This window comes from Ambystoma mexicanum, chromosome 6q (assembly GCF_040938575.1).
Source record: "Ambystoma mexicanum isolate Mex_15411 chromosome 6q, UKY_AmexF1_1, whole genome shotgun sequence".
NCBI classification, from domain to species: domain Eukaryota; kingdom Metazoa; phylum Chordata; class Amphibia; order Caudata; family Ambystomatidae; genus Ambystoma; species Ambystoma mexicanum.
Genome location: NC_090937.1, coordinates 1,437,028,648 through 1,437,047,442, shown reverse-complemented (window position 1 = coordinate 1,437,047,442; position 18,795 = coordinate 1,437,028,648). Strand labels below are relative to the sequence as shown.

Genomic DNA, 18,795 nt, shown 5'->3' with positions numbered 1-18,795 from the left:
CATCATGCACTGTCATCGGTTGGCAAGCCGGCCGTTGCCTGGCTGTCCGAGAGCCCATTCGACCAGAGCTATCGCTGCTACCACTGCATTCTTGTCTGGTTTGCCCCTGCTGGACATCTGCAGGGCTGCTACGTGGAGGTCGACGCACACCTTCACAAGATTCTACTGCGTCGACCGGGAGGCGTCCAGGGTCGGCCAAGCAGTGCTGCGCAACCTGTTCGCCTAAGGTGAGCCTGGTGAGGAGGTAAGAATTGCTTAATGTTGAGTTGTTGATGTAATGCTTAATGTTGAGCCTTTGCCACCTTCCATTTCCAGATGGCTCTCTGGCTGCATCATGCATTGTCACCGGTTGGCAAACCGACCGCTGCCCATTCGACCAGAGCGATCGCTGCTAGCACGGCGTTCCTGCCTGGTGTGCCCCTGCTGGACATCTGCAGGGCTGCTATGTGGAGGTCGACGCACACCTTCACAAGATTCTACTGCGCCGATCGGGACTCCGGGAGGAGTCCAGGGTCGGCCAAGCAGTTCTGCGCAACCTGTTCGCTTAAGGTGAGCCTGGTGAGGAGGTAAGAGATGCTTAATGTTGAGTTGTTGTATTGCTTAATGTTGAGCCTTTTGCCACCTCCCGTGGTTGTGCATGTGTATACTGCTATGTATTCTTTTATTCATGAGCATCTGAATCCATGGCAGACCCCGTGTTGGAGAAGGAACAAGTTACTTACCTGTAACTGTTGTTCTCCAGCATGGGTCTGGCATAGATTCACATGCGAACCCTCCCTCCTTCCCCTCTGCGGCTCTTCACTTGGTCATACTGCCACTTTACGTGCTACCAAATCTGAGTATGGCTGCCAGGGGAGGAGCTTAGGGAAAGTGCAGTCATTGGCTGGGGGCAGTATGACCCAGAGATCAGTGATTGGTTACTAAGAAAGTCAGATCAGAAACAAAACTGATACTGATTTTTTCTTTACCGAGGATGCCCAGCCTGACGGGGAATATTCATGAGCATGTGAATCCGTGCCAGACCCATGGTGGAGAAACAGTTGCAGGTAAGTAATTTGTTCCTTATTCTTCATTGCCTTAAGCCCCTTCCTGAGCAGCTACAGCCCCCTGAAGAGAACCTGCTTTGTTTTACGTACTACCATGCGTTAACGCACTACAGTACTTTGAGCGCTAGGCTCCTCACTTTGTAGGGCTAGACTACATAAGTTAGGGATTGAGTATGAAGAACTGCCTAATTTGATATCTGTGAATTTACCCCTTTCGAATGGATTGTTTCCTCCAACGTATTCCACATCTTTGACATGTAATGGCCACAGCTGTGCTGCTTCGGAAATTTTGCGGCAGAGGGTGCCCTGCGTCGGGTCGGTGTCCCTCGAAGGCCTCCATCGAGGGCAATGTCATTAGATGTTATAAGTAGGACGCACACCTCCCGTAGCCTCAATTCTGTATTGGTTCCGCATATGTATTTGCTTCGAGATCTCGGCACGCCTCGTGTTATCTACTTCGATAATGTCTTCTACCCCACCGATCCTGCGGTTGGGCTTTAAAAAGTGCAGGGACTGTAAGTCCAAGATGTCAATCACGGACCCGTACCGTATTTGCTTGTGCGTTTGCTGCCAAGGCCTTGCGGGAGCGTAAGGGGAAGTTGCAGGTACGTCGGGTGCCCAAGCCCTGTAAATCCCAAACTACTGGTCTTTCCTCTGACAACTCGAGGGGTGACTCTCCCCGTCAGAGGGAATCCAGGGGATCTCGGTCCCGGACTGGTTTTCACCGCTCATCCTCGTCGAAGCACTCCTGGAAGCGCTGTCACCGGTCGCTTTCCTCGTCTGATGATGGCTCCGCTAGGAAAGTGGCTTGCCCCACTAAAACCTCTACTCCAGAGGAGTGGGAGGCATTCAGGGAGAAAATGCTGGAGATTTTTCAATCCGAGGGCACTGTCTCGTCTGGGCCTTCAGTCGAAGCTGGCGGGAAACTGTCTCGGTCCGATGCTTGGCGTGCCTTTTGGCCCGGGAGGGCGAGAGGGGTGGGGGGGGGCTTCAATGCGATAAGCATCGGGAACCGTTGAGGTCCCATTCGGACAAGGCTCCGGTAGATCGCCAGAGACGTGCCATATCCAGGTCGCTGTCCTCGTCCACGACGAGACCGTAGAAGTCTGGGAAGGTGTCGACACCTTTTGGTGCTGTGCCCATTGAGTGCAGCGGTTGGGTCCTTACCCTCGGGGCCCTTGATGCTGAAGCGGTCGGCGCCCTAGATGCCATCGTGGCCTACCGGTCTCATTTTGTAGGTGGAGGCCCCTAGAGCTGTGGATCCTCCGAGAAAGGCTCTAAGTCTGGGAGACCCCCTCTGACTCCAGGTCGACTCCTGTACCTAGGAGGGAGTTCTTACATTCTCTACAGAATATCTATGTGGATGAGGAGAGGGCGGATATGGAGTTGGAACCTTTTGATGCTTCTGAAGCTCCTGACATGGTTTTGTTCTGATAACAGTCAGGTGGAGGATGTGTGTCAATCTTGACATGATGCCAGTGGCCTAGATACATCTCCTGAGATGGCGTTTGACAGGCCAGAGCCTGGCGCTCATGCTGAATTTTCCTATAGGTTGATGTCGAGGGTTACAGAGTACCTGAGATGGTCCGGCCCTACAGTTGAATTCAATCAGGATGACCTGACTGACCTTTTAGATCCGGGTCCGTCCACTGACCCGGTGTTGCCTTTTCACATGGCATTACAAAAAAGTCATCAAGTTGTTGACTAAGAAATACCGCCAGTCGACCCCAGCTACCTATCCACTCACCCCACTCCTGAGTTTTTGGTGTTTCAGGCGGCCACGGCCACCCCGAGGCAGGTGGCGTACCGTATCATCCCTCCAGATAGGGACGACAAGTGCTTTGAATGGATGGGCACGCAAGGTATTTTCGGCTAGGAGTTTGGCCCTTAAGTCGACCAACTCCACGTGTGCCTTGGCCAAATTTTCGCACTCTGTGGAATTCTCTGTCGGCTGAGCATATTCCCGAAGGGGAAGAAAGGGATGGGTTCATTGCTATTGCACATGTGTGAATCCCTTCAGTCTGGGTTGGACACGGCAGACCGTGTCAACCGGTCCATGGCTGCGAGCACCATGATGCGCAGGTTTGCGTGGTTGCCAAAGTATGGATTTGCACCGGATGTGCAGGCCAGTATTCTCAAAATGCCCTTTGACGGCCCTCATTTGTTTGGCAGCCAGGCTGACGCAAGCCTTGAGAGGTTGCAGACCTCCAAAGCAGCTGCTAAATCTTTGGGCGTAGCTGTGCTTCAACCTTCGCCTTTTCGTCCTAGAGGTCCGCAGTGGAGGGGCTCCTTTTGTTACTACTCTTTGGTAGAGCGAGAGGAGCAATCAGTCAAAGGGGCCACCGGTAATGGTCCTCGCGGTGGACGAGGACGAGGTGCCAAAGCCGCTCAAGTAGCTGCCTCTTTGCCTTCAGGCGCTGCTGCAGGCGCTCCAAAACAGCTGAGAGGCCAGGTCTCGTTGTTCGCCGTTTGGGGACAGACTGTCTCAGCATCTCAAAGTGGCGAGCCATTACTTCAGATGCGTGTGTTCTGGAAACAATAGCCCATGGCTACTGCCTACTCTTCCTAAATCGGGCTCACGACAATCCAGCGGGAAACTCTTTGAAGGTTCTGGATCCGCTCCTTGTGCAGGAAATATTAACCCTGCCAGAGAAAGGCGCTATAGAACTAGTGCCTGTGGTGAGAGGAACAAGGGCTGGTATTACCCATATTTTTTTATTCCCTAGAAAGATGGAGGACTGAGACCCAACTTGGGCTTGCGTCCCTTGAACAAGTTCCTCAGGAAGGACAAGTTCAAGATGGGCACTCTTTTTCAGGTCCTTCAGGCCCTTCGACTTCAGGATTGGTTGGTGTCATTGGACCTACAGGAAGCTTGTTTTCATGTGCCGATGCATCCAAAGCACCGAAAATACCAGAGGTTCGCCGTTGGCAGCTCGCACTTTCATTTTCGGGTCCTGCCATTCGGGTTGACCTCCGCCCCGAGAGTCTTCACCAAGCTCATGTTGGTGGCGGCAGCATATCTCAGGAGGGGGAGAGGGGGTTTTCACGTCTTCATCTACCTGGCCGACTGGCTTATCCGAGCGTGTTCTCCCGAACAGGCCTTGGATCATCTCAGCCTCACCTGCCACTCTCTTCACAAGCTGGGCTTCTCCCTCAATTTCAAGAAGTCCCATATGACACCTTCCCAACAGCCCAAGAACATTGGGGCTGTGTTGGACACATCCTTGGGGAAGTGCTCGCCACCAAAGGTGAGGGCTCATCACATTGTCCAGATGTTTGACATGTTTCAACATGCCCAGAGTGTCCCGGCTTTCGAATTCTTAAGGTTGCTCGGCCTCATGGCATCCTGCTTTTTTCTGGTGCCAGAAGCCAGACTGCGGATGAGATCTCTCCAATTGGCTCTCAGGACGCAGTGGTCCCAATTCTCAGGCAAGATGTCGGATCTTCTGCAGATTCTGCTCATGGTCTCACAGGATCTTCTGTTGTGGGCCAGCGAAGTGAATCTGATGAAGGGAGAGCCGTTTTGGCAACCATGGCCGGAGGTGACTGTAGTGATGGATGCTTCCCTCACAGGATGGGGAGTTCATACTGACGACTTGACCGCCAGCGGCCTTTAAGTGTGTCCTGATCCTGACAGGGAATACAGTGGCCATGCATTACCTCAGCAAAAGAGGTGGGTGTGGGGGGGGAAGAGGAGAGATAGGGTCACCCCCGTTGTGTTGAGAGACAATGCAGCTCTGGTTCTGAGCAATCCAGCAAGGAATTTCACTCTCGGCAGTTCATCTGCCCGGAGAGGACAATGCGTTAGCGGACGCTCTGAGCAGGCAGAGACCGATCTCTCACGAGTGGAAGTTGGCTCAGGAAGTCCTTCTGGAGATCTGCGCCCTTTGGGGATCCCCACAAGTGGATCTCTTTGCCACCAGTGCCAACCGGAAGTGCGAGAGATTCTGCTCAAGGGAATTTCCTCCGAGAGGAGCCTTAGGAGACGCATTCGTAGTGGATTGGTCATTCCCACTGCTGCACGCGCTTCCTCCAGTCCCCGTCATTCCTCAAGTGTTAAAGAGGTTGAGGAGGTTCGGATCCCACATGATCCTCTTTGCTCTGGATTGGGCCAGGGGAGTGTGATACCTGGACCTTCTAGAAATGTCCATCTGCCCTCCACGCAGTCTTCCCTACCGAGAGGCTCAGCTCTCCTGCGATGGGAGGGAGTCAGGTTCTCCATCCAGAGGTCAGGAATCTGAATCTTCACACTTGGTATCTGAAAGGTTGAGGTATAAGGATTGGGACCTCGCGGACGACGTGATGGAGGTGTTGCTTTCGGACAGCAACAAAATCCCTGTGCCGTTGGCATACATTTTGCGACTAGTGCTGATCCTTTTCAGTGTTCCATTCCTGTGGTGTGGTCTTTCTTGCTTTCTTTGGCCCACAGGAGCCTTTAAGTGTGTACCATTAAGGGTTACCTGGCGGCGCTGTATCTTCAAACGCTCGTCTGAAGAATGTTCTTACTTTAAGATTCCTTTGATTTCCCAATTTCTTAAAGGACTCACTGTGTTCCCACCGTCCCCTTTTCAGGTGCCGGTTTGGGATCTGAATTTGATTTTGCAATTCCTCATGGGTGCTCCGTTTGAACCTTTGCACTCTTGTCCTTTGAGATTGTCTTTCAAGACAGTGTTCTTAGTTGCGATTACTTTTGCTTGCAGAGTGTGTGAATTGCAGGCACTTTCATCTAAGCCGCCCTTTACTGTGTGTTCCACAAGGCTAGGGTTATACTGAGGGTACGTCCTTCCTTTCTAACTAAGGTTGTGCCTAAATTTCATTTGAGCCAGAAAGTGGTTCTCCCTTCTTTCTATCTTTTTCATCCAAGTAAGAGGAGCGACTCCATAGGTTGGACCCTAGGAGAGCTCTGAGCTTTTATAATTCTAGGATGTCAAGGGTCGGAGTGGAGTATCAACTCTTTGTGGGGCATACTGGTCACCGATTGGGCTAGGCTGTTTCAAAACAGACCTTGTCCAGTTGGATTATCCTCACCATTACTGAAGGTTACAGTTTGGCGGGCAAGGACTATCCTGAAGGGTTGCAATGTCATTCCACTAAGGGGCCTGGCTACTTCCACTGCCCTGCAGCGTGATGTTCCCATTAGGAATATATGTGATGCAGCCACATGGGCTTCTATCCACACCTTTGTTAAACATTACTCCCTGGATACAATCCATGGTCAAGATATGGCCTTTGGTAAGGCGGTTCTTTACTCTGCCATCTGATTGGGTACTCTAAATTCTTTTCCCTCCATTTTCTGGTACTGCTTTGGGATGTGGAATACGTTGGAGACAATCATTCAAAGAAAAAGTTACTTACCAACTGGTAACGTTCTTTCAATTGGATGTTCCTCCAACTTATTCCACATCGCCCTCCCAGCCTGCCCCTCTCGGCTTCTGTTTCTGCAAGGCTATGTGCAGTCAAGCAGGCATTGGATATGTGCATGTCATACTTTATGGAGGGAAAAACATAAGCTGAGGCTACGGGCGCCATGCCTCCTATTCATAACATCCGGTAACGTCGCCCTCGACTGAGGCCTTCGAGGGACATCGACCCGACACCATCGACGCAGAACGCCATCTGCCGAAAGTTTCCGAAGTACACAGCTGTGGACATTACATGTCAAAGATGTGGAATACGTTGGAGGAACATCCAATCGAAAGGACGTTAGTAGTTGGTAAGTAACTTGTTCTTCCAATTTCCCAAATTCAAGAGTTGAACACTTTCATGTCAAATTCTGATATGTTGCTATATTCACAAGTATGATTAACTTTGATGGTGTAGCCTCATGACTAGAACACTGCAATTTTATTGTTAGATGATACACAAAAACAAAAAGAAGATGCAAAACAGGAAGTGCATAAAATAATGCTGGAGAAGCAACAAGTACAGATGGATTTACATTCTACAGAGAAATCATTTTCTGACCTTTTCAAGCGATTTGAAAAACAGAAGGATGTCATTGAAGGTTATCGCAAGGTAAGTGTTTTTTGCGGCTGTCCTGATTGACTTGCTGAATGTTTGGACGAGGTTGAGATGGGCATCCTGGTATCTGATGTATTTTCATGGTACATCTCTTTTAACCAGGATTACATTTACATTCAATATGCCAGCATGCGCTAGCATAGCAGTCTGACTGGTATCTGAGATAGTGGGTCCACCTAGACATTGGAGTCTGTTAAGGCAATTACTAATGTACATTTTTAATACTGTTATGTGCTAAGTAAACATCTAGAATTTTGACATGTATTTTTTCATTATTGCTATAGTGTATTTTGTAGATCGAAGTGTGGTGACTAAATTGTACCTGTGCGTCAGCCTACTTCTCCTTCCTGAGAATTAAGGCTAGTCATTCGTTTTTAGAGCTTTGGCTTCCCTTTTCCGTTAGGAGTGTTAGCCCCGCACTAGGGTCAGTGGTTTTCAATCCGTCAACTGAGGATTTCACAAAAACATTAACATGGAGCCAGCTGTGCCCCTTTACTATGTTCCTTGTTTATGTAGTGCTGCTTATTGAGACTATTGCTGTATCGTTTATATTCGTACGTCACCTTTCCTCCCTCCTTGTGGGTGTCCCCCAACATGGGGACGGTACCGGAACCTTTGATAGTAAAAAATTGAGCTTCCCCTTTAAGTTTAGTATAGAGCACAGGGCGTGGCCTCAGGCGTGGGAACGCCCCGAACAAGACTCTCCCTCCGACACCTCACCTGAGATCCATTTTCAGCACAGACGTTGTCAAGCCTGGCAGCCAGCACAGACTTTTTTGTTTAATCTTTCCGCTTGCTCCCCTCCTATTTTTCAATTATTTTTCCATTTCCCTTCGGTGCCTCACCTCCCCAGCACATGTCGGCTGCAGGAAGATTTACTTGATGTCTCTTGCGACTGTTCGTTCCCGGCTTCGGAGCACCAGGCACTCTGCCTTGAGTGTTTGAGGCCCGACCACACACTGGGATTTGTGTGCGGCCTGCAGCGCTCTAGGTCACAGAGCAATGAAGAATCATTTTTGATCCTCCTGGCCCATTTCCCTGTTGCATCGTTTAAAAATTGGCCTTCCCCAACCCTGCTGTGTGCCCTTCCCACTCCCTCCCCCTTCCCGCTCCAACTTCCCTGTTTCGTCTGTCCCGCCTCCCCTGCCCTCCCACCGTCCATGATTGGTTGCTTTGGCGCTTTCAACACACCTTGCCAGGGAAGCACTCTGCCCGGCAGTCCCTGCGGCGAAGGGCCCAAGGCAAAGGGTGACTCCTACAGAGGCGGCGCCAAGGTGTGTCTGCAGGTGTCAGCAGGGGAAGCCAGTGAAGCCAGCCGTCAACTGACGGAAACTAAAAAAGTAAGTGTGGCATGGTTGGGGAGTAAAAACATCAGCCTACGTCTAGACAAGACAGAATTGTAATGTATGCCTTGCGTCGCATCTAGACTTATTTGTGCATGTCAGCAAGTTCCACACTTGCATAGAATTTGAGGGCAAGTATCTGAATAGAAATGTGAATGCTAGCAAGCGCTGCACGTGGAGGAAATTGTGAATGATTGCTTCTGCCACACCTAGATAGAACTGTCATTGTCAACATGTGCCTCACTTTGATGGAATCGTGAACATTAGACTGAGACACATCTAGATAGTATTATGAATGTTAGCAAATGCTACAAGGTATATAGAATTGTAAATGATAGCAGGTACCACACTTAGATGGAAGTGTGAATAATAGCATGTCCCACACTTAGATGGAATCGTGAACTGAGTCGCATCTAGATAGGATTACGAGTGTTGGCAAGTACCGCACTTGCATGGAATTGTGAATGTCAGCATGTGCCACACTTGGATAGAATTGTAAATGTTACTTACCTAGGTCTTAGATCATAACTCAACCCAAACTCTCACCCCCATATCACTATGCTTACTCTCTACTCTACACTCACTCATTTAGTGTACAGCTATACCCCCAATCAAATTCGGCCTAGCTGTTCACATACGAACATTACCCCATAAACACCTCATGATCCTAATAAAACGCAGCTATATCCCATGTCAAACCGGCATAGCTGCACACATGTCCTACAGGCCTAACGCATTCAAAACCCACTCTTGGTGTCCACCTGCCAGACTGCACACATTCAACTGATATCAATAACACCACACCTAAATGCTAGGATGCGGCTACCATCAGTCAATTACACCAGCTGCACACATAACTGGTGCACTCTAAGACACCCTATTCGCTCAACTGACCTGGACTACGGTCCCTGAGGGCGTTCAACCTACCAGCGCTTTGAGGTCATACCAATGATCTATAGAGCGCCATATAAATGCCAAATAACATGTAGGTGGAGGGATCTCTTCCACATTTCTCCTACACACCTTTAGGACTTGGTCTCCGGGACCTCTCGTCAAGACAAGGTAGGATCTCTGTTCAGCACAGCCCCACAACATGGAGACTCCTTCCCAGGAATTTCCCTGGATCAAGGTTCCTCTCATGCAGGTTCTGGCAGGCCTAAGGCCGCCAAGGCTGCCAGCACCCAAGCCAAGGGGCAGAGGACTTCCAGGCTACCATGTACCAAACTGAGGGGCCCAGGGACCCTACCAGGCTGTCCTTGGGTGGGGGGGGGCTTGAGGGGGGAGACGACAATCGGGTCACCAGCTTCTAGCCCAGGAGGGAGCGGCGGACTAAGGGGTCAAAGAGGCGTTCCTAGTCTAGATCCAGCACGGCTAGTGTTGCAGCCTACAGTAGTTCGCTCCAAGACAGTCTTCTGAGGCGTTCAGACTACCGGTGGAGGGCTCAGTGCTTATCAGAGGGATCTCAGAGGTCAACGCCTCTGCTTTGGGTGCAACACCCAAGCTGTATCCTCCCATCACGGAGGCCTATCCTAGCCCATCGGCATTCGCACCCTCCCACTGTCATGGCCACAGGCCCCAGAACACAAAAACTACACCATCTAGTGATGGGGCCAATGGGTCACTTGACTCACTTATGTCCCTTTGGGACCCATAAACACAGGGGCCCTGGCTGGACTCAGCCTTTGGCGCCAGGCTCATAGAGATGTGAGCAGGAACACTTTATTTCAGTGCAGGAGTGCTTTTACTTTTTCAGTGCAGGAATGATTTTATTTTACAAGAACTTTCCAGGAGCTGAATGCCTTTGTTCCAGAGAACATCCTCCTGTGCTGACTCATCGGGTGTGGCAGGCAGGCTGAACCTGGGGGGCATGGCTTCAGAAGCTCCGCTATATAAGCTGCTCCATCCTTAAGGCCGATGCTTCGCTTTACTGTGCACTCGCGTGCAACGTGACGCTCATTGCCGCTTGGCACAGTTTACTTACCGTTGAAACCAGGCGTTCTCCTGCATACTCGCCTCCAGGAAACCGGTCCTTCATTGCTTCATCTGCAGACTCATCTGACATCCAGTGATCTTGATCCTGACGCCGCAGCACCGCACTCCGCATCCACAAACTCGGACCCTTTGAAGAAAGACCAGGTAGAACATCCGTCCTATGGCCGTGCCGCATGTGAACCCTGCGCACCCCTAGTTAACAAATTTCCAACTACTGTACCGCTGCAGCTTTGTTCCTAATTCGCTGCCTCCTCAAGCTCCGCAGCTTCTGCCGGGCTGGCAACATAACCCTCAACTCGGCCCGCAGGGTCTTTACCAGACTCATGAACGCTGTGGCAGCCCTCCTCAGAGCGCAGGGACTCCATCTACCCATACCTCGATGACTGGCTCGTCAGGGCTACATCTCTGGAAGCGGTTTGCCACTCTTCTCATGCCCTTATGAACACAATGCACAATCTGGGCTTCTCGCTCAACCTCAAGAAGTCAAAGCTGCAGACTGCGCAGACTCTGACATTCCTGGGACTCATTTGGGACACGTGCTCTGAGGGTTTTCCCATCGGACCACAATCTCGGCCATCAAAAGAGCCACCACCCACTTACTCATCAGAGAGGTGACCTCGGCATGGTGGTACCAACATCTGAGTTTACTGGCGGCGGTCCTGTTAGCAGTGCCGCACTCAAGACTAAGGATGAGAAGGATTCAGCTGCACTTTGCGGCCTCATGGAATCGGGAGCGGGCCTCGCAATCCAAGATAATCAACGTTCCTCCATCTGTCCACCCAGACCTAACTTGGTGGTCCATGGACTGCAACTTACGGACGGACATAACCTTTCGGCCGCCATCTCCGCAGGCCACCATCACCACAGACTCCTCTCTCGAGGTCTGGGGAGCCACCCTGGACGATCTCTCGGTCCACGGCACCTGGACTCGACAGGAGCAGGAATACATGAATTGGTTGTAGCTGAACCCCATCTGGCTAGCGCTTGGAGCATTCCTACTACTTCTCAGGGGCAAGGTTGTCCTCATCCAGACAGACAACTCGACCAGCATGTACTACGTCAACAAGCAGGGAGGCACCAGATCCCCTCCTCTGTGCAGACTGGCGATCAGCATGTGGGAATGGGTCCTGGAAAACAACATTTACCTCTCGGCAGTCCACCGTCCGGGGGAATCCAACCTGGAGGCGGACAGGCTCAGCAGGCTTAGAACAGACGATTACGAGTGGCAGCTAAACAACCTCGATATTCAGGAGATCTTCAACAGGTGGGGTCACCCCCAAGTAGATCTCTTTGCCTCCTGGCACAGTTCGCATCCTAGCAGGGTCAGGGCCCCGGCTCTCTGGGCGACGCATTCACCTCCAGTGGACCGGCATGAAGGCCTATGCCTTTCCACCCACTCCCCTGATCCACAGGGTAATTTGCAAGATCAAGGAGTCTCGCCAACTCATCATTCTAATAGCGCCATGGGGGCCATCCAGACCATCATTTTCGGAGATGCTCAGCCTCTCAGAGGTGCCTCCAATTCATCTCCCGAAGGGCCCTGCACATCATCTGGCTCAACAGGGGGGCAGGGTCATCCACCTCTCCCCACAGAAACTAGCCCTCACAGCGTGGTACCCGAGCAGGTAAAGCTGCGGCTCCTCAGCCTCTCGCAGGCTAATCTGGAAATCATACAGGGCGCAAGGAGCAAGGCTACCAGGACCCAGTTTAAGGGTAAATGGACCAGATTCTGCCACTGGGCAGACTCCAAGGAAATCGACCTCCTCGCATGTTCTTTGGACGACATGTCTCCTTCTCGGCGCACCTCGTCCACTCTGGGGTGCAGGTGGACAACTGCCGTACATACCTCGCAGCCATTGGGGCTTACAGGAACTCGGAGGAGGGAATCTTCTTCTTCTTCTTCTTCTTCTCCTCCTCCTCCAATCCTATTGTCAAATATCTGACGGGACTCGCAAGACTCTATCCGCCCGTCAAGAGGCCACACCCTGTGCGGGACCTCAGCATAGTCTTGGGTGCTCTGGCGCACAAACCGTTTGAGTCGATGGCGTCCGCGGACATCCGGCTGGTCACGATCGTGACGGCCCTGCTAGTTGGCCTCACGTCGGCTCGTAGAGTTAGCGAAATACAGGTGTTGGTCGCCTTGGAGCCATATACCACATTTCACAGGGACAAAGTGGTCCTGCGGGGACACACTGCATTTCTGCCCAAGGTGCCGTCTGCTTTCCACTTGAACGAGGAAATGGTCCTTCCAACGTTCTTTCCCTATGTTCTTTCCCGATCCCAAGGATGAAGCACAGAGGGTACTACACTGCCAGGATGTCGGGTGTGCCCTGAATTTTTACTTGAACAGGATCGGAAGCCCTAGGCTCAAGACCATGGTATCGGGCCTCCAACGCCTCCATATCCCACTGGATGGTCTCGGCCATCAAAGAAGCGTACGAGGACCAGCACAAGCCGCTCCCGGCCAACATGCATGCCCACACAGTCCGGGCCAAGGCAACGTCCATCACATTCCAATGCCATGTCCCTTGGCAAGTCATAAGCAGGGCGGCCACTTGGGCTGGTGCCTCGGCTTTCTGCAAGCATTACTGTTTGGATGCCGGCTCTAGATCTGGTGCGGTGTTCGGCCAGGCGGTTCTCAGGAACCTATTTGCTTAAGGAGGGGCTCCTCTCCACCCTGGGGCTAAATTCAGTTTTAATCGCCCATGCAGTATGGAGGAAAGGGGGACGGGACGGGAAGAGTAATTATGTTACTCCTAGTCCCCTTTCCTCCTTATGTCCCACCAACCTCCCCCCTAATAATACTGTTGTCATTAGGCAATGTTAAATCTATTGGCGACACATCAATGGGGACTGAGGTGTGGCGCCGGAGAGCGCAGTCGGGGAAGCGCATGCTCCCTGGGCTGCACCCCAGCGCTTCTCTAAATGTAAAGGGAAGACATTTTTTTCTGGTGGAAAAGGTTCCGTCTCCCGTCCCTTGGAAGGAACGCCCATGCAGTATGGAGGAAACGGGACTAAGTTAGTCACTACGGTGAGTAACTTATAATTTTTAACTGAACAAGCAGGTGACCCTCCCTCCCCCTCCTCTAGATGAAGGCGGTAGCAATCTGGAAATGAGCCCTGATGGAGGGGAATTGGGTTTCAGCAGTCACCTCCCGCGGATCAGCAATGCAGACGTGGACTAGGTGAGCCGCTTTGGGTTTAACACTTGAATGGGAGTTGCACACCGACTCCTTGTTGCCCCTGTTCCAGGTTAGGGGGGAGGGGGGTTGCAGACCTGGATTTCTTTGCATCTCTGAATTTCAAGTGCCCCCCGTTTGCTTCATGGGCAGGACTGGGTCAGGGTCTATGGGAGACGACTTTCAGATCTGTTGGCATGTCTGAAGGTGTTGTGTTCCCACCCCTCTGCTCCAACAAACCCTTTGCAAGTGCTGGGCTTTTGTGGGTTGCAGTCTCCTCCTGATTGCCCCCCACTGGCCTATGAGACCCTGGTTTTCAGATCTGCTGCAGATGTGCTCCCGGGTTCCTGTCCACTTACTGATCTCCTGCAGGAGATTCCTGACGCAGCAGGGTGGGAGCGGTGGAGCAGGGTGGGGGCGGTGGAGCATCCGGACATGGCCAAGCTGGCTCTGGTGGCCTGGTTTCTAACCAGCCGAGGCTTCAACATGCTCAATTTTCAGATGACAACTGGGACATCATTTAGCAGTTCAGGAGGCCCTCGACTTGGTCCCAGTGTAAGAGTAAATGGACTAGGTTCTGCCATTGGGCTTGTGGCAAGGGTCTGGACCCTGTCACTCATCCTCTGGATGATGTACTGGCTTTTTCAGCACACTTGGCTCATTCTGGAGTTCAGGTGGATAATTGCTGGACTTATTTGGCGGCCATTGGGGCTTACAAGAAAACCACTGAGCATGTTTCTGCAGCCAACCCACTGGTTAAGGCTGACCTTAAGTGGTGGTCTGGGCTTTTTCTGTCTGTGTATAGGCCGCACCTGTTCTGGGACCTCAATGTGGTTCTGGCAGCTTTGTAGCGCAAGCTTTTCGAACCGATGGCCTCTGTGGACATCCACTTGGTGACACTAAAGAGGGTTTTAATCTGCGCGCAGGGTTGGTGACCTGCAGGTGTTGTCCTCATACAAGCCCATGACCACATTTCACAAAGGTCCCAGGAGGATAGCTCAGCAGCAGCGTGTTCGACTTGGAAACAAGACGACACGTAGCAACACAGGTTCGATCTCTGGGTCCGCGCTTAGAAACCTATGGGTATTAAGCGCGTTATAATTAACCTATCATATCATAACAAGGTCGCCTTGCGCACATTCACCCAAACTTCTTGCCCAAGGCGGCCTCTTCATTTCATTTGAATCGGGAGATCTGCCTTCGTGTTCTTCCTGAAGCTGCGTCAGAGGCAGTGAGGGCCCTACATTCCTTGTACCTCAAGATGGTCCTCAAATTGTATTTCTCTAGGACGAAATCCTCCAAGAAGTCTGTGGCATTGTTTGACTTTTGGGGGCTCTTCACCTGGCTGTCAGGCTTCCATATCCCGTTGGATGATCCAGACCATTTTGGAGGCGTACACGGCCATGGGCAGACCTGTTCCAGATGGGATTCATGCTCATGCGGTCAGAGCCACGGCCTTCGCGTTTCCTAGACCTGCTTCTTGGAATGTCATCAGCAAGGCGGCTACTGCGTTGGCCTTCTGTAAGCACTACTCGCTGGACACCAGCGCCAGGCGCGATGCCGGGTTTGGTTAGGCGGTTCTGAGGAGGAACCTTTTTGCTTCATCCTAGATATGAGGCAGGTTATCACAGCTCCACCCTAGGTTCTTGTTCAGTGGAATCGCCCACAGGGAAGGAGGAAAGGGGACGGAACGTAAGAGTAATTAATTAGTTACTCACTATAGTGACTGGAGTATGCTTAGTCCCCTTTCCTCCACACGTCCCACCCACCTTCCTTTGGGGAGATTTGTAATTGTTATGCTTCATCCGCTATCCTAGTGAGACCCCAGCACTTTTTCTGGACTTCTTAACCTTTTTCTTTAAATCCTTCTTGATTTAACACCACAGCTCCTTATGGGCAGTGTTGCGTGGGACCCTTGGGGTCCTCCTTTGAGTTTCTTTTTTTTTTTTGTCAAGATATTTTTATTGAAATATTCATCAAGTAAGCTATCATAGAAGTACGATAGTAGCCATAACAAATCAACGCTTCGACATTTCATTTCCATTGTTCTAATTCATCCATTCTATATAACGTCATCATTAATACGCTCATAAGGGAAGGGTTTAACTGAACATGACTTGAGAACTATCAGGAGGGAGGGAAGAAGAGAAGAAAAACAATAAAAAAAAGTCCACAGTACCCATAAGTGCAATCAACAGTTTTAACCTCTAGAAACACCACATTAGATCAGGCTTCCGCCTGTACGTTGTTCAATGTGTCCATGCCTGAAGTTTGTCATGGTTTCAGAAGGTATTTAAGCAGTTTTGGTTGAAAAAACATGAGCTCCGTTTCAGCTATGTGTTCCAGGAATGGTCCCCAGATTCTAGAGAACCTGGATGTCTTGCCTTCTATTGTGGCCGTTAACTTCTCCATACCAAGTAGCTCCCAGATCTTAACCCACCAGTAGGCTATATGGGGGCCCCTCTGTGTCTGTCGATTCAAGCCGCTGCTTGCGTCCCTTTTTTAAATCCTTTCTCAGGATCTCCGACATTAGTTACGCCTTCTTGCAGCTTCTTTGCTAGAGACTAGAAAGTATCCAAAGGAATTTTTGATTTGTCCTGCTTTGCACGGCTTTGACCCTATACAAACTGCCTTTTTAGCTAGGGTTGCGTTTTTCACTTAAAAGTATTTGCTGTGATGCGAAACTGCCTCTAGAACCCGAAGCTCTTCTGGGATAACACTAACCAACTGTTTTCCTTCCCAAAAATAACTATCTTATGTGTATGCAGACTACAATTACTGTAATATTTTGTGGGTGCGCGCTATTATCGATTAAAATTGTCAAACTTCTAGAACAATTGTATGTGTTTAAGCAACTACTAACTAAGCAGTGGCTATTTGAAAGTATTGCAAAGTATATCGAAGTGTGATGGTTTATTGTGCTAAGTATTTAACAGTGACTGTGGTGTAAATAAAATAAATATATTTGAATATACATTTTAAGTGTTTTTGATGTAGTTTACTAGCTGGGTTCAGTGTACTTTGCTACAGATCACATCTTCCTCTTAAGGTAAGCCTGACTGCTCTGCCACTCTAGCAAGACCCTGAGTTAGTACAAACTGATACGAAGGGTTGGGGCAATCTGCAAACCACTGGGCTAGCTTACTAAAGTCTTATCAAGTAGGACTTCAGTGAAACTCCCCTAACTCCTCCCCGCTAGTATGCCAATGACTAATATGTAATAGGCGTAGCCAGGTATGAAGTGTCCGGTGTGCTCTAAGCGAACTGAGGTGAGGCACTGGAGGGACATGCCTCCAGTGGGGCCTCTGCCTGCTATACTAAATTTAAAGGGGAGGCAAAGATTTGTACTGCCAAAGGTTCCGGAAGTTGTCCCCATGTTCGGGGCTGGCCACAAGGATGGAGGGAAGAGGACTAAGGACTGAGTACTTTAGTCACTATAGTGGGTAACTTAAATTTTTTACAATTCATTGTGTTTCCTTGGACCACATGTATGCTATCATTTCTTTGTACCAAGCTACTGCCGTCTCTCCCTCACAAAATGACTGGCTGCTCTGTCCATGCTACCTACATTCTCAGGTGGTACATCCTTCTACTAAGAGTGGAGCTTATAAACTCCTTCAGATATGGTTTTTATAAAGTCTTGGTAGGACTTTAGAAAAACGATCCTAACACTTGTGTATCTAAGTGGGACGTTTTGTGTGACCTGCTCTTTACTTTGCCTTCTGCATTTCTGGATGCATTTATAGACTAGACTTTGGCTCTCTACCATGTTTTTGAAGTTTGGGATTGAGATGGCTTTAAATTGTCCCGCAAAGCGCAGGTTTTCTCGACCTTCATTTTTCTGCCAATCTAGTACAATTGATTTGATAGGTTATTTATGACGCGCTTAATACCCAGAGGGTTCTAAGCGCGGATCCAGTGATCAAACCTGTTTTGCTCAGTGTCGTCTTGCTTCCAAGGCGAGCACGTTTCTCCTGAGCTATCCTCCCGAGCACTAATTGCAATTTTCTTTCTCTGGCCTTTTTCTGTCCTCGCTTCTGTTGCCAATTCACCATTTCTTATATTGTAACAACTCAACTCATTCTTATTATTCATTATTGTACAGCGCTTGGGAGTACGAGCTATAGCAAATGAAACAAAACTTGTCCCTGCACCATTTTGCACCTGCTACCATCAATGCCTAGTTAATACCACTACGACAGAGCCTGGCAAGTGCCTTTCCCATGCCTACACAAAAGCCCAAAATGTTTACTTTTAGGTCCAATGACTAGCTGGTGTGTTCAGATAATTTTCTACAGTTTTTTTTTTTTTTTTTTTTTTTTTTAAATTCACTGTGTGCACTCTTGCATACGCTAAATGGTTATGTCATGCATTCTAGACTCTCTCCTTTGGCCAGCTTGTCTGTTTGCCTTCTTCCTGCCTTCTCACGTCAGGAAATGCAATATGTTAAGCCCATTCCCTGGCAAATGGCTTGGTGTACATGCTGGGATTGTCTAGTCCCGATCCACAATCCAGCCAGTGGGTTGTCTGTTGCTGGGAAGATGTGGGGCAAGGCTGCTTTACATGATTGACAGGCCTTGCCAGTTTAAATGGTGCAGATCCTTACCCTTGTTGGACTTAGGTTGACCGCAGCTTAAATTCTGGATACAATTATTCTTTTTGCTGTTCCTGAGATAGTCGTTTGAGTCCCCAAGACCAAAACAAAGAGCTGCAATCTGCTAAAGACTCGAACTACTGTTGGAGACATCCTACTTTCCCTCCAGCCAAGTCATCGGACTGGTCAGTCTCTGCATCAATCTAATGAACACCCTTTTTAAGAGAGCCTGCAGTCCCAAATTGCATCAAGGTTCTAGAGCCACTTCAGACTGGACTCAATAACAGAAATAAGCAAGGCAAAACCCCAGCTTTATTATCGTCAAAATGAAGAAGGGACAGCATACAAGCATTGCGTTCTTGGTGCTCTCTCTGATTGCATAAAAAAAATGGTTTATACATTCAACATTTGTCAAAACTGACATCATACTGTAATCCTAGTTACCAAACCCTACGGGATTGGCTATTAGTGGTGATTACATATACATTCTATACGGGTTACATCTCTAATTGGTTTGCACTTCCTGAGACCACCTCTAAATTGATGACAGTAAAAAGACATCTCTGCAATATGTAATTGACTAACACCTTCCATCATAGGTCACTTAACATTGGAGATTT

At 49.7% G+C, this 18,795-nt stretch overlaps 1 protein-coding gene across 4 annotated transcripts in view; it reads left to right on the top strand.

Moving 5' to 3' along the window:
• The window catches only part of TACC3 (transforming acidic coiled-coil containing protein 3), a 623,382-nt gene that overhangs the window by 483,499 nt on the left and 121,088 nt on the right, over window positions 1–18,795 (top strand). For all 4 annotated transcript variants that reach the window (XM_069632144.1, XM_069632146.1, XM_069632143.1 and 1 more), the window contains one exon: window positions 6,901–7,061. In XM_069632144.1, coding sequence (XP_069488245.1) covers window positions 6,901–7,061 — 161 coding nt within the window. The remainder of the gene's footprint in view (window positions 1–6,900; window positions 7,062–18,795) is intronic.